At 40.4% G+C, this 16155-nt stretch overlaps 1 protein-coding gene and 1 pseudogene across 8 annotated transcripts in view; both read right to left on the reverse strand.

Annotated features, from left to right (window-relative positions):
* PTPRA (protein tyrosine phosphatase receptor type A) overlaps positions 1–16155 on the reverse strand; it is a 183093-nt gene that overhangs the window by 25097 nt on the left and 141841 nt on the right. For 7 of the 8 annotated variants that reach the window (XM_067011889.1, XM_067011886.1, XM_059037685.2 and 4 more), the window contains 3 exons: positions 9848–9938; positions 8503–8579; positions 344–380 (listed from right to left, as the gene is read on the reverse strand). In XM_067011889.1, the coding sequence (XP_066867990.1) occupies positions 344–380; positions 8503–8579; positions 9848–9938 (205 nt within the window). Of the gene's footprint in view, positions 1–343; positions 381–8502; positions 8580–9847; positions 9939–14039; positions 14128–16155 lie in introns of those variants that run through there. The other variant, XM_059037689.2, reaches the window with a different exon arrangement.
* Positions 3497–4016, reverse strand: LOC136792490 (proline-rich protein 13 pseudogene; annotated as a pseudogene).

The following is a 16155-nucleotide window of genomic DNA, read 5'->3' on the forward strand; positions in this document are numbered from 1 at the left end:
GACTAAATCCAAATTCAAATTCTGAGCAGCCTAGTTTGAACTTAAGGTTCCCAAACGACCCCAAGACAAAGAACCTCATTAGACTGTGTTGTGTGTGTGTGTATAGCCTTCTCCAGTATTTTTTATGCACGTATATAAAAGAACTTCTTTCAAAGGATCCCTGGACACTAAGTCATCAAGATGAAGGCCCTTAGTTATAAACCTGCAAGGTAGATTATATTTCTTTCAGGTGGTAATAATTACAGAAAAGCTAATATATTCTGAGTAATCTATTAGCATTTGGAAGAAAAATCCCCAATCCATTCATGGTTAAGCCCAAGAGTAAAAAATTATCTTACTTTACCTTGTGCAGCAATGAATTTGTTCTTTTCTTGGTAGCCCTGGGGGTGGGGTGGGAGAGGAGTAGAGGAGAAACAGAAAGTGAAAACCCAAAAATGGATAGGAATGAAATTCTCCAGACTCCCAACCAGTTTACAAAGCCTTCCTTGTGAAAAGGTCCAGGCAATTAACAAGGATTTCCATTCTAGAAATTTTAATGGGATTAGCTTTGGATAGCAGGAAGCAAAGATTACATGGTCTAGGCAGTCTTCTTAAAGTGAATTATTAACAAACATTAGTATAAGAACATCCAAATAACAACTCCTAGGCTAGACCCTGTTCTGATGCTCTCTTAGCTGCTGACAATCTGGGTGTTAGTGTTAATGGGTAGGAACCCTCCAAGTCAGAAGCATGTGAGGCTGGACCCACACGAGGAAGGAAAAAGGGTTATTTTCTTGCTGATGCTGTACCCAGGTGCAAAAGTTTTCGGGGAATAGCCCATGGGTATGGTGTAACAGCTCCCAGTGTTTGACAAGAGGGTTCTCCATTACAGGAAGTGGGAGACAAAGAAGTCAAGGAGCCTCTGAAAAACTGACACTGGCAGTAACTTTCTTTACTGTTTAGTCATACATCTTTTCAACCTCATTGTTTAAATATAGTGTTCACTTGAGACATCCCAGGTAAGTGAAAAATCATTTGATTTAAGGATTGTAAATCACCTTCTGCCTCTCTCAGACAGCACTAAGATGGGCAATGAGGGAGGCAACTTCATGGATGGGATACCATACCAAGGTGATGATGTGAAATACTAGTCTGCAAGGCAGTGGCAGAATAAAGGAGGGGGCCGAGTCTGAGAAGCCGCTTCCTATTCCAGCTCAAACAAGGGCAGGGCAGGGTTGCTTCCTAGCACTGTAGAAAGCTTTAGGCCTCAATATAGATATGTTTAGAGTCAACAATAAGAAGCTTGTTAAAATTTTTATTAAGAGGAATTCTCCAAAAGATTTTAACCATTAGAAGATGGAAACTGATAAAGCCTTAATTCAGGATGCTGCATTCTGCTTATAGCACTAAACTTGTAATTAAAACTGAGATGCTCTTAGAGTATGTTAAGCCATATAATATCCTTGCTCCAGGAGAAGTTGCTGCCAAGTTCTCACTGGAGCATGTGGGTCATGAATAGCTGAAAAGCACTGTTGGAGGGCCCAGCCCCAAAGTGCCTCCTGCTCCATCTTTACCAGGAGTGTGCTATATATCCCCCATGCAAACATGCCTACATAGTGATATGTTGACATTGCTCAACCAATAAGGAAAAACTAGAATGAGGCAAAACTACTGATCTTCCTTGTGTTATTTCAAGGGAAAGATGAAATGTGGCTCCCTGGTTCCTGAGACATCTTTGGATTCTGAAAGTCAAATGCCAAGTTGGCTCTAGGTGGCACCTACATTCCTACCAGTTTAAAAACACTTCTAAAGACCCTCTATACCCTTAGACATCTCAAGGTGAGAGAGGAAGCTGGTCCTCCTAAGACTCCAGGAGGGAAGCCCAGCTGCCATCTGTACTGCCTATTTCTTCTTCTCCTGTTACCAATGTCAGGTTCACTTTCAGACCTTTGTATTCTCTAAACCACAGAACCATCCCCACTGCCTGCTGCCACCACCTCTCTTCAAGATTCATGTGTGATCTTGGTTCTGTGTGCAAAAAGGGCTTGGTAAATGAATGCCAGGGGGTGGGAATGGGGAGTAACTGTATATGGACAAGAAGGTTCTTTCTGGGGTGAGCAAAAAGTTCTAAAACTAAGAGGCAATAGCTAAAAGGTACAGCGTTTCTCTTCTGAGGTGATGAAAATGTTCTAAAATTGGTCATAGTTGCACGTATCTGTGAATATACTGAAAACCAATGAATTATAAATTTTAAGTGGGTGAAAATTATGGTATGTGAATTGCATCAATAAAGCCACTAACAAAGTTCTAAAACAATTATAGTGATGACAGCATAACTTGGTAAACTTACTAAAAATCACTGAATTCTACATTTTAAATGTTTGAATTTCTGTTATATAAACTGCACCTCAATCATGTTGGGAGGAAAAAAGGGTTTTGTAAGTATAACTGGCAGCCCACAACAAATGGCCACAATTTGTTTCAGCAAAGGTTATTGCCTGCCCCTATACTCCAAGTCCTAAGGACATCTGCTCCCTCTTTCCCACTGGACCTCTCATCTGCACTCAACCCCGCTGACCACCTAACACTTCTCCATGCTTTACTCTTTGCCTTCTGAGATGCTCTTCTCTCCTGGTCTCCTTGTGTCTCACTAATGAGCACCTCTTGCCCAGCGTGCCTTGGCAGTGGTTTGTGGGCTCCAGGGCTCACTCTTCTCTCTCTAATGACTTCAAAGGCCATGGCTTTGGAATCTCTCCCCTGAGCTCAGATTAATGGTGCCCAACTATGCTGGATACATCCACGTGGATCACTCTATACTCTTTTGTTTGGTTTTTTTTTTTTTGTATTTTTTGTTTGTTTGTTTGTTTTCTGTACGTGGGCCTCTCACTGTTGTGGCCTCTCCCGTTGTGGAGCACAGGCTCCGGACATGCAGGCTCAGTGGCCATGGCTCACGGGCCCAGCCGCTCCACGGCATGTGGGATCTTCCCAGACCGGGGCACGAACCCGTATCCCCTGCATCGGCAGGCGGACTCTCAACCACTGCGCCACCAGGGAAGCCCTGTTTGTTTTTTTTGTTTTTGTTTTTGTTTTTAAACAAGAAAGGTATAGGTTGTTTTTTTTCCCCCATAATTAAATTTCCACAGCATCTCCCCAAGCATAAGTATTACAAAAGAATGTAAAAAAATCACATTTTACACATTTATACAACATGTATAAAGAAATCACATGTCTTCAGCATTTAGCTCAAATCTCACCATCTTCAAAAAATAGATCTCTTGCAAAACTCATCAGCTAAAAGTTCTATCAAAGCAGTGCGAAGATGGCCTTTGCTAGCCCACGGCAATTCTTTTTCCATTTTCCCTCGCCAGTTAGGGTTGAATAGCAGAGTGAGGCTCAGATTGCAGAGGTGAGGTGGGGAGGGACACAAGGGCTAATTTCCCCCAGTACAAGATGGCATCTAAAGCTTGATGGGAGAGAAGAACTGGAGAGACTGGAGGAAAGGGTCCAGCCCCTGTATTCAGTAAGAGTCACTGCTGGAAGAGGAGGAATGCTTGTCATGCTTGTGGTGTTTCTGCTTCTTTTTATGAGCATTCTTCATTTTCTTCTGCATCTTCTTGTCCATCACCATTCCTGGTCCTACCATGCCAGGAGCCAACGCCAGGATCAGGTGGTGGGTATGGAGGTGGGTAGGGACCTGAGGGTTGGCATCCTGGATACCCTAGTTGTGGCACAGGATGACAAGGCCCACCAGGGGGAAAAGCTGGATTCCCCTGGGGTGCTCCTGGGGGAGTGGGAAAGGGATCTGGAGGAAAGGTCGGGTTGGCAGGTGGTGGATGAGCAGGATTGCAACCTCCAGGGTACCCGACGTTAGGGGGCTGTGGATATGGCCCTGGCTGCCCAGCACTGGGTTTCCACATATTCAGGTGTTTCCTCCAGCCCAGAAATAGAGAAAGAAGGAAACTCCACCCTAAATACACTCTACAGAGTATCACCCTATACTCTCTCATATATTAATCAATCAGCATATCCTGCTGAATTCTACCTCCAAAGTGGTTTTTACTTTGATGCTTCTTCTCCAACCCTTCTACCCTCACCATCTGTAGCATGCTACTGTAACAGCCCTCAATCGGCCCTTCCTAAATCCATGTTGCACATGGTAACCTGAGTGATCAATATACAAATGTGGCCGTATTGCTCCTTGTCTTTAACATCTTTCAACGTTATCCCATTGCCTAGAAATCAAAACTCTTAGCTGGGGACTTCCCTGGTGGCGTAGTGATTAAGAATCTGCCTGCCAATGCAGGGGACACGGGTTCAAGCCCTGGTCTGGGAAGATCCCACATGCTGCGAAGCAACTAAACCTGTGTGCCACAACTACTGAGCCTGCGCTCAAGAGTCCATAAGCCACAACTGCTGAAGCCTGTGCACCTAGAGCCCGTGCTCCGCAACAAGAGAAGCCACCACAATAAGAAGCCCATGCATCACAACAAAGAGTAGCCCCTGCTTGCCGCAACTAGAGAAAGTCTGCACGCAGCAACGAAGACCCAACGCAGCCAAAAAGAAATAAAAAACAAAAACTCTAAGCTGTACTGAAAATTTGTAGATACCATAAGATGATTCAATCAGCATCCAGTCCCACCCACTTCTAGCTTGACTTTCTTTCTAGAGAGGCTGAAAAATTAAAAGCTAAATTCCTTAGACTCTCTTGCAGCTCAGTTCTGCCTAAGAACCCAGCTTCTTCCTAGCAGTCCCAACGTAAGACTTGGGATAAAAGTGATTAATGTGAGATGGTGACTGTGCCAGGAAGATCTGGTCTTTAGGCATGCATGGCAGTGGAAGCATTGAGTTCTGTAGCACCTCTGCAGGGGTTTCACTATGAGAGACATATGGGGTAGTTGGGTACATCTACGGCTGCTCTGTTCCTGGTGACTTTCCCACAGATTCTGTAAGCCACCCACTATCTTATAATAAACGCCCTCCTGTTGAAAAGAATAGACAGAAAGTGGACTCTTGTCATCTGCAACTAAGAACCCCAACAGACACACTTGACATTCAATGCCTTCTAAGATCGAGTTCCTACCAATCCCCCAAGCCTCATCTCCCATGACTTCCCATCTTGTATCTAATAACTAAGACTACTGTTTCCAGTCTCTGACTTTGCTCATACTTTTCTTTTTGCTTTGAAGTTTCTGCCCATCTTTCTTCTCTTGAATTCAGACCTACCCTTCAATATTCAGCTCTACTGGCTCATCAGGTTGGCTGAATGTTTCTTTCTCTAACTCCCAAAGAATCTGGGAATACCTCCTTCACACATGTTGCACACTAAAGGTTATGATCTACTTGTAGGTAGATCACACTAGGGACCATATCTTACCTCTGTAACCTTGGAGCCTACCCCCAGGGCTTACCACACAGCAGGTGATCAAAAAATGTTGACTGAATTTAGTAAACCTAAATCTTCTTTAATCCCTGACTCTTACTCATGGTTAACCATAAGCTTTTTCCTGCTTTTCTATTTTCACTGAGTTCATAAGTACCTCCAATTTAACCCTCTTCATCTAAACTTTCATATCACCTATTAATAACCTCCAATAACCATCAAGGCTTTATAGGATGCCCTATTGTGAGCTCCAACTAAGCATGGCCAAAGGAGAAGGCTTGTTTCCTTCTAGTGCCTTGCTTATCATGACCATGAATAGACCCATCTTACTTGCTTACCAGCCTTAACATCCAACTTACTTTTGTCTGTCTTCACCTTCAATGTAGGAAGGAGCCAAACTGGTTATGGTGACAGACACTGCTGGTTACTAACTTATAAGCTATTCCTTCCCTTTCTTTCTTGCCATCAAAATCATGCTTTTGTTCAGACATTTACCTTTCATTGGCTTGGAAGGTGATCATTCCTCAGCCCCAGAAGGGCAAATCATGAAAATTCTCAGTGCCCTAGCCAGTGACTGGAGAGAGGGTGTAAGCATGTGATCCAATCCTGGCCTGCGGGCTCTGAAGGGCACTGTACCGGAGAGGCTTCTGAGAAAGGTCATGCCCCTAATCAAAAGAAAAGCATATGCAGAAATTCTCCACCTCCTCCTCCTCCTCTATGTTGTTTGTTGTGTTTATAAGAAATGTTTGGAACTGCTGTAGCCGTCTAGTGAGCAAGAGACAATGCCAATAGGCTGAAGATATGAGTAGAAAGATGGAAACACCTGGTTTCTTAAGGATGTCACTGAGTCACAGACTCAGCCCACCCTAGAACTGCTATAAATCTGCCTTCAGATTATATGAGAAGTAAATGTTCCTGTGTAGACCACTTCTAGCTGAGTATTCTGTTACCTGCAGGTGGAAACATTCTGATATTGCTATACTCTTCCATATAATGTTAAACTCAACCTGTTCCTCCCACCCACTTCATCATAATCTTTGATCTAAATCCTGGGACTCTTAGCTGGTTACTAGCCTTCTTCCATTTTCCTTATCTACTACATCAATCATTTCTACCAGGGTTCCTTTCCTTCTAACTATAAACATATGACTATCACTAAGAAACATATACAGGAATTTCAGCAAATCCATACTAGTGAGGGTGCCTGCACTACTCCATTTCTGAAGTCCATCTGATAGCCTATTTTTTAGCCACAGCTTCTTGTTCTTCCATCTTTCTCCTTTTCTTATCCCAAGACTACTCTTTCAATTTCTTGAGACCTAGTCCTTGATCCCTTCCTCTCTCTACTGAACCTGAAGCCCTCGGCGGACTACTTGAAGCAACAACTGACTTCCCTAGCCCCTTTGTCTGAGTACCACATGTTTTCTGCATATCACCAATCCTAGGGTACAATTGGAGAAAATCACACAACTGAGGCCCCTATGTATCAAAGATTTCCATCTTAGGTAGTTCCTCGGTGCAGCTAAACATGCTTTTTTCATGCCCTTTTCAGTATTCTTTATTACTGACTTCAGTACTCTCATGTCACAGTTCCACCCTCCCTTTTCAGCAGATAACCTTGACTTTACTTCTTAGAAAAAACAGATGAGTTCCCTCAGCTTGATTTATTCACACCTACAAACCACCTCTATCTAATACTTTTACCATCATTCTCGGAGGAAAAAACATCCTTTCTTATGTTCAACACTAATCTCTCCATCAGTATTCTTTAAGAAAAAATTGTGGTAAGGGACTTCCCTGGCGGTCCAGTGGTTAAGAATCCATCTTCCAATGCAGGGGACGTGGGTTTGATCCCTGGTTGGGGAACTAAGATCCTACATGCTGTGGGCCAACTAAGCCCGCATACTTCAACTAGAGAGCCTGCGTGCTGCAAACTACAGAGCCCACGTGCTCTGGAACCTGCGTGCCACAACTAGAGAGAAGCCTGTGCGCCACAACTAGAGAGAAGCCTGTGCACCACAACTAGAGAGAAGTCCTCGCACCACAACGAAGATTCCCACATGCCGCAACTAAGATCCGACGCGGCCAAAAAACCCCACAAAAACAAAAAACAAAAACAAAAATTGTGGTAAAATATACGTAACATAAAACTGATCATTTCAGCCATTTTTAAGTGTACAGGTCTGTGGCATTCACATTGTTGGGCAACCATCACCACCATCCATCTCCAAAACTTCTGCATCTTCCTCAGATGAAACTCCGTACCCATTAAATGATAATTCCCTTCTCCCAACCTCCCTCTAGCCCCTGACAACCACCGTTCTACCTTCTGTTTTAATGTATTTGACTACTCTAGGTACCTCATATAAGTGGAATTATACAATATTTATTGTTTTTTGACTGGCTTATTTCACTTACCATAATGTCTTCGAAATTCATCCGTATTGTAGCATGTGTCAGAATTTCTTCCCCTTTTAAGGTTAAATAATATTCCATTGCATGTATATACTACATTTTACCTATTCATTCTTCCACTGATGGACACCTGGGTTGCTACCACCTTTTGGCTATTGTGATTAATGCTGCTATGATCATGGGTGTACAAATTCCATCAGTATTCTCTTCATGCTTCAGTAGTCAGGCTTGCTCTTTCTAGCTCTCTTGCTTGCTCTCTCTCTTCCTCTCAAACTCTATCTTTACTGGTTCCCTCCTGTCAGCCTATAAAACATACTCAAGTCTCGCACACCATCTTTATAAACATTCTCTAAATCACCCCTAAAAACCTCCTTTCAGTTTCAGCTCTTCTAGTAGACATGACTAACCAGACTTATCTGGAGTCAGATATTCTAGTCCTGTTTGGAGGACAAGGTGTGCTTTTGTTCTTAGTTATCTGAATAAGCTCAATAAAGGATTCACTGACTCTTACAGGAAAGTATACATTTAGGTTCAGATTTCTGCATGGGAAAATTTTGGGAATGATGACAGGTAAACATAAGAATACATTTTAAACTGTTTTAAAAATTTTTTTTCAGTCTTTTAAAAAACTCAGACTCCTCCGGAAAAAACTGAAATGACAAATATTCCTCCTAACATGCAGCTGAGAAGGAATCAAGGAAATAATGAGAAAAGCTCAAGTTCCTTACATTGATGAATGAAGCATTGATGTAATCAGAATCTGGAACTCCTTCAACTGGTGTCAGATGGACTCTAGAGTGGTCATCTAGGAAAAAAAAATTTTTTTTTCAATTAAACTCAATTTTATTTTTCACTGGTCCCAATGCAACCAGGCCAGTTGTGACATCTATGACTATGTGTAGAGAGACACACAAGTATAAAGTTGTCACTGCAGCACTATTTATAACAGCAAAAATTCGGACACATCTCAACCATCATTAGGAGACTAAGTTAAATAAATTAAGATATATCCATAATATGGAATAGTAAGCAGTTGATAAAAAGGAAAGTGAACACTTCTGTTTCTTGACAATTACCAATACATTAGTTTTGTTTTTATTTTACATTTCTCTATATTATAGTCATTTCAGGTATACAGCATTATAGTTCAACATCTGTAATAACTATAGCATCACCACCACAAGTCTAGCTACCATCCATCACCATACAGTAGGACCCCCCCACCAATCCATTTCACCCACCTCCAACCCCCTTCCCCTCTGGTAACCAATAATCTGTTCTCTGTATCTATGAGTTTGTGTTTGTTTTGTTGTTTTGTTTTGTTTTTTTAAGATACCACATGAGTGAAATCATATGGTATTTATCTTTCTCCATCTGACTTATTTTCCAATATATATTGGGAAGAAAAAGAAAAAAAGTCAGAGCAATGTATACAGCATACCAGTTACACTAAAAATATATAATATATATACATGCATTTATACACAAATAAGACATAAGTATCTGTAAATACCTAGTACAGTGGTCTTTAATATATTATGCACCCAAAATTACACCAGGAATTATTTAAAGGATGAATTTTTTAAAAAAGCAATTATAAAAAATAAAGCAAAGTTCAAACATTTTGCTCTCACATTCCACTGGATTATGCATATTCCATTCTGGAGACCACGATCCCAGAAAAATGTCTGTTAGGTTATAGATAAACTGTTTAGCAATGGTTAACTCTGGGAAGGAGTTACAAAGAGAACTCTGAATTGGAATTTCTTTGCAATGAGCAACAAAAAAACCCCCACAACAACCATGCACTTGCTGTCTGGTCTTAGTGAAACTGCTTTCCTTAACTTCCTTGAAACTTTAGGCCTGCCACAAAAAACCTGGTCAAGCACCCCTACTGACTTTATGAGCACCTGGGGTTGCCTGGGGAGCCATAAAGGCTCTTTCAGTCCAAAGGCTTGACTGTTCTTATTACCAGCCTTCCTATGATCAATCACAAGATTCTTTCCATCCTCAGAAAATCTGGCTACAGATGCAGTTTCAGATTACATCCCAAGAAACCCTACAAACACTCACAAGGCAAGATGTTTACATATCGATTTTTTTCCTTGTTCTCCTCCTTGGAGGCAGCTTCACAGGTGGCCTGGATAGGACAAGCAGGGAGAGCCTGAAAGGTTAAGAGAAATTACAGGAGTTATTAATAGGGATAAACACCAAACATGCAAACTGCTGCACCATACTCTGACCTGGCAGCAAGTTCTACCTTTTCTTGGGGGGGAAAAGATGTGCTCAGGTCAATACTTGCACCTAATACAGAGAGTGCACCTCTCTTCTAAATAGCTTCTAAGCTCCTTAGAGTTTGAATGCCCAGAAGGCAGAATGCCTTTCCTGTTACTATAAGCACAGCATGCTCTTTGTATGATTACTATGTGGTTAGGAGCTTGTTACAATGCTGGGTCAAAATGGACCACCCCAGTATATAGGACTGGGGACATAACTGAAAGGATGGGCCATTTATCCCCACGCTGACCACCATGCAAAGCTGATGTATCTCAGAGTAAACCACACAGGAGGGGTCTGGATGGTCAGTTGAGTTAGGAGCCTGACAAAGGGGTATGGCAGCCCAGCCTCTAGCATCATGTGGTAAGGAAGCAAGGACAGGTGAATGGGTGAGAGGGCATTCACATGGATGCAGCAGTTAGGAAGCAGAGGACTTGGATGAGGTAACACTGAATCTGCAGCAGTTTTGGAGCAAATGTAAATCAGCTAGCACTGGGAAGTATGTGGATAAATATAAATGGTTTGACACATGAGATAGTCTGGATTGTACGAACTTGAGCAAATCGGCCAAAGTTTCCAAAAAAATTGGGACAATAATATCTGCTACGTAAGGAGTAAATAAGATAATCTCATGTTTGGCATAGAATAAGCATTAAATAAATTCGTTTTATAGGAGTAGGAAGCTAAACTTTATTATTTCAACCGTTTTCTTCTGTGTTCTATATATTCAAAACTAAGAAAGCAAAAAGAGAAATAGTTTAAAATTACAACCTAGACAACCTTCCTGATAAGTGATTTGGAAATATGTCTAAAAGCTTTAAAAATATTCATACCCTTTGACCTAGCAAATCTGGATTCTAGCCTAAATACATAAAAATCCCTATGTTCAAATTATTTACTTCATCATTATTTAGAATGACTCCAAACTGAAAACAACCTTAGTATTCAGCAGTAGGAGAACAGTTAAGTAAATTATGGTTCATGTATTACTTTTCATTCATTCTTTCAACAAACATATAATGTGTACCTATTAGGTACCAAGTTAGGTACAGAGCAAACAGTGGTGAATCACAGTTCTTGCTCTCATGAACAATGCAAACTTGTGGGTGAATGACAGATATTAAATAAATAAAACAAGTAAATATAAAATTACATACCATGATAAATGCAATGAGAGAACAGATTATTAGAGAAAGTAACAGAAAGCCCAAGGAATACATCAATACAGATTAAGGGTAGGTCTCTATGAGGAAGGATGAGTATGGAAAAGAGTATTCCAGGCAAAGAACAGCATGTATGATAACCCAGAGGCAGGAGAAGGCTTGGTTTGTGTGGGGAAATAAAGTGTCAGTGAGGGTGTCATGTAGAAAATGTTGCTGGTGGAAATGGCAAGACCAAGTGGGAGGAGATGAGTCTTTTGACAAGGTTGACCACATATTTCTACATAGGTCCTTGAATAGGAAGTTTGAATTTTACTTTAAGTGCATGAGGAAACCATTCAAGGTTTTTATAAACTGCAATCCACTTTACCTGTTAAAGAATCACTCTGGCTGCTACATGGAAAATGGGCTGGGAGGAAGGCAAGTTCAGAATGTGGAAAGATGATGGTACAAGGAAACAGATGCATTTGACATAATTATGAAGTTAGAATGACTAGATTTAGAGATGGAATGAACAAAAGTTGGGGAGAGAAAGAGACAGGAATGAAGGATGACTCTCAGGTTTCTAGCTTGGATAAAAATAATAAAAAAGATTAAGTAAAGGAAATGCCAGCCTAAAAGGAACCAATTTTGCCAGAAAGAAACAAGAGTTTTAAGAAGGAGCAAATATACTTCCTAGGAACGAGCAAGATAGTGGTAGGAGAAATTAAAGTGAAATACCCCAAGATAATCGGAGTCAAGGTCTCATAGTCTATCTACCTTCACTTATTCAAGAGATTTTCTTTTCAGAGTTCAAACCCTGGAGGTTCTGCCTGTTATTTTACTAAGAAAGCCAATTTCTTTAGACCCAGTGCTGTCAATACATAAAGGGGAAAAAGCAGTTTCCTGGACCAGAAGATTGGAATTTCCCAGTTCACCCACAGTTTGCCTTCTCTCCACCCAGATAGGCTAGATTTCCGCCTTGATGCAGGGCAGGATGAGACACAAGTTTTTAAAAGCCCTCAAGACTAATCCTGAGGCATTACTTTTCCTGTACCATCCCTTGTCTAAAATGATGTAGAACAGATGTAGTGACAACAAGATTCTTGAAAATAGTCCTCAGGGTCAGTAATGACAATGACCACATTTCAAAGTCCTGTCAGCATCCCTAGCTCCCCAAGTCATGATGAAGAAAAATTAGGTCTCCAGGTAGGCTGAGGCTCCTGAAAGGAAAGTTAGGAAGAAACAGGAGTCACTGTTTGACAAGAGAAAATAAAAGATTTGCTTTAGAGAACACCATACCTGATGCAAAATATCAGATTAAAGAGCCTAGGGTCATGGATGAAAACAAGGGGAATCCTACTTTTAGCTTCTACTCTGAAAAACCCAGCCTGGAGAGCTGGGCAGAAGCAGCTGAACAAGAAGGCTCTAAGATGTTAAATTCTCCACAAACAGTAGGTGGCATCAAAGACCACCTCATCCCTTGCTTAGGCCTTTACTGGAAGCAAGGTTGTCATTTTTTAAAAATGTCAATTAAAAAAAATTTTTTTTTCAATTTTTACAATTATTTTTTAATAATGTATATCCACCACCCAATTTAACTTGTAAGTTCTCTTTGGGCCCTTCCTCATCATGTCCTCTTCCTTCTTTCACAAGTAAACTTGCAATTTTGTATTTATTATCCCCTTGCTTTATTTGTATCCATATATTCTGTATCCTTAAAAATATATATTTTTATTGTTCAGTCTATTTTTTGATAAAAATGCAATGATAAATGGTGACTTGCTATTTTTGCCCAACATTATGTGCTGAAGATTCCACTCAGGTTGTTCCATGTAGCCAAAGTTTATTCATTTTAACTACTTTGTAGTCCTCCATATTTAGACCATACCAACATTTATTTATCCATTCTACTACTGGTGAATATTTGGGTTGTTTACAGTTAACCATCCTGCTTTGAGCACTAACTGTATTGTGTTTCCTCATGCACATGAGCAAGAGTTTCAGGTATGACTATCTTTTTAACCTTACCAGATGAGGCCAAACTGTTTTTCAAAGTAGCTGTACAAATTTACACTTCTACCAGCAATGTAAAGTATTCCAGTTATTCCGTATCCTTGTCAACATTTGCTATGGTCAGACTTTAAATGTATCAAATGTAGGTTTAATTTATATTTCTCTGATTATTAATGAGGTTCACCATCATTTCATAGTTTACTGGTCAACAGGGTTTCCTCTTCTGTGAAGAACATAGTTGAGTGCTTCCCCATCTTTCTACTGGATTATTTATCTTCTTACTACTTTGTAGAAGTTCTTTATGTGTTCTGGAAACTCATTCTTTATCAGTTATAAGTGTTCTAAGTATTTTTTACCAAGCTTGTGGCCTGCCCTTTCATTTTCTTTATAGTACTTATTTATAAACAGAAGCTTTGCATTTTAATGTAGTCAAGTTGATCAATCTTTCCCTTTATAAACATTTTAAGTCTTAAGAACACCTTCTTATGTGAGATAATAGTATATTTTCCTACATTATTGTCTCTACATTTTTTCCTTTAAATTTCAGTGTTTACATCAACTGGGACTGATTTTTGGTATGAGACAGGAATTCAATTTCATTTATTCCCATGGGGTTACCCAGTTGTCTGAGCTCTATTTATTGTAAAGACCATCCTCTACCCCAGCAAAACTACAACAGCATTTGTCACAAATAGGTTTCCCTTTACATATGAATCTGCTTCTGGGTTCTCTATTTTATTCCGCTGGTCAATCTATTCCAGTGCCAATACAAAACTGTCTTAATTACTAAACTTTATAATGACTCTTTATACTGGTAAGGCGGGTCTCCTCACCTTGTTCTTCTTCTTCAGGAATGTCTTGGCTATTCTTGAATCTTTTCTCCTCCATATAAATTTTAGAATCAGCTTGTCAAGTTCCACAAAAAACCTGTTGGGATTTTTATTGGAATTGCATTGAATCTATGTATCAGTTTGGGGAGAATTGACAACTTTACAATACTGAGCCTTCTAATCCATTGATCTTATTTCTTTCACTAATTTAGGTTTTTTTCTTTAATGTCTTCAAACATTTTTATAATTTTCTCCAAAGATTTTATAAATATTTTACTAAATTTATTCCTAGGTACTTCACATTTTGGATGCTACTGTAAATGGCATCTTTTAAAAATTATTAGATTTTCTGATTGTGGTTATGAACAGAAATGCATTCATTTTTTATGCTGTTTTTGTATCTATCAACCCTGTTAAAACAACATTAATTCTAATAATTTATCTGATGAGTCTTTGGATTTCTCTGGGACAATATTCTCCTCTGTGAAAAAAACTGATTTTTGTCTCTTCCTGTCCAATCTGTAATACCTTTCATTTCTTTTCTTGCCTTACTGTGCTAACATCTCCAGTCTAGTACTGAATCTCATTCACTTTAAAGTTTGAATCCCCTTCCAAATACTTTGGCCACAGTCACCATTGCCTGAACACTCTGCTGTGATAGGGAGCCTACTACTTTCCAAGGCAGTTCCCCTGATCTTGGAACAGTTCTGTTTAGGACTCAACACCCAGATACACAATTTGTTTTTCCCTTGTACTGACTAGTATAAAACCCAGGAGGTCAGCTGGTGCCTTCTCTGCCCCTTGGAAATCCTGAACTCCCAATTCCCTGGACTGCTGAATTCTAAAGCCATTGACATAGGTACTGATAATTCCCATAGGCCTTTGGCTCTGATACATTTGGAGACAACTCATCAATGTAGAGACTATTCTGCCTCTGATTCACTCAGATGCCACACAGTTCTGTCACCAAATTACACATAAATGCTTTACCTGGAAATCCAAGAATTAAGCTGTCTCTACTAAAGATGCAGGGTCCTGAGTGGGTTGGGGAGTTTCACATTTCACAATTCAGATTGTGACCACCTCACAGCCTCTAGTTCTTTCCCTAGCTGTCTCCTATCCCCTTCATCTCAGAAGCTAACTAAAGTCTATTTATTTATTTATTAAACCTTAAACATGTTTTAGGGACCTCAATAAGTGGCTTTTCAAAGTATTTCTTTTTTTTCTTTTTTTTTTTTTTTCGGTACGCGGGCCTCTCACTGCTGTGGCCTCTCCCGTTGCGGAGCACAGGCTCCGGATGCGCAGGCTCAGCGGCCATAGCTCACAGGCCCAGCTGCTCTGCGGCATGCGGGATCTTCCCGGACCGGGGCACGAACCCGTGTCCCCTGCATCGGCAGGCGGACTCTCAACCACTGCGCCACCAGGGAAGCCCCCCAAAGTGTTTCTTTTAAACAAATTCAATGCTTCCTTCTGAGACAAATGCTGGTCAGTAAAATGTTCCAGCTTACAACTTTAGGACAAAAGTTCCATTACCCATAACTTTCAACCACAGTGGGGTTTCATAGAAATGTTACACACTCCCCATTTAGTCTGTCAGATATCCGAAAACAGCTGTCATTTCCTATGCTTATTGTTTCTTCAGCTGTTCACCCCCACGGTCCAGTTTTTCCTCCAAAACAACTTCCCATTTAATGATATTCCTTGTCACAGAGACCTGACCACAAGACTCTTGGCACAGCTCAAGCTGGGGACACCAACTCTATTCTATATGCCATGTATACATTAAAGCATAATGGATACTATGCTAAAGCTAATAAGCTTGAATAGCTTTGTTTACTATATTTAAAATAACTTTTTAAAGTTTTTTTTTCTTCTTCTTTTTGGCTGCACAGCAAGGCACGCAGGATCTCAGCTCCCCAAACAGGGATCAAACCTGCGCCCCCTGTAGTGAAAGCACGGAGTGTTAACCACTGGACCACCAGGGAAGCCCCTTTAAAGTTTTTAATGTCTGCTTTTAAAAATGTCATTTAAAAATATGCTTGTTGTAAAAGAAAGTCAAATAATTCAGTAGAAAGTGGAAGTTCCCTATCATGTCTCTCCTGTCTTCTACCCATCCTTG

Source organism: Kogia breviceps, chromosome 14, assembly GCF_026419965.1.
Source record: "Kogia breviceps isolate mKogBre1 chromosome 14, mKogBre1 haplotype 1, whole genome shotgun sequence".
NCBI lineage: Eukaryota > Metazoa > Chordata > Mammalia > Artiodactyla > Physeteridae > Kogia > Kogia breviceps.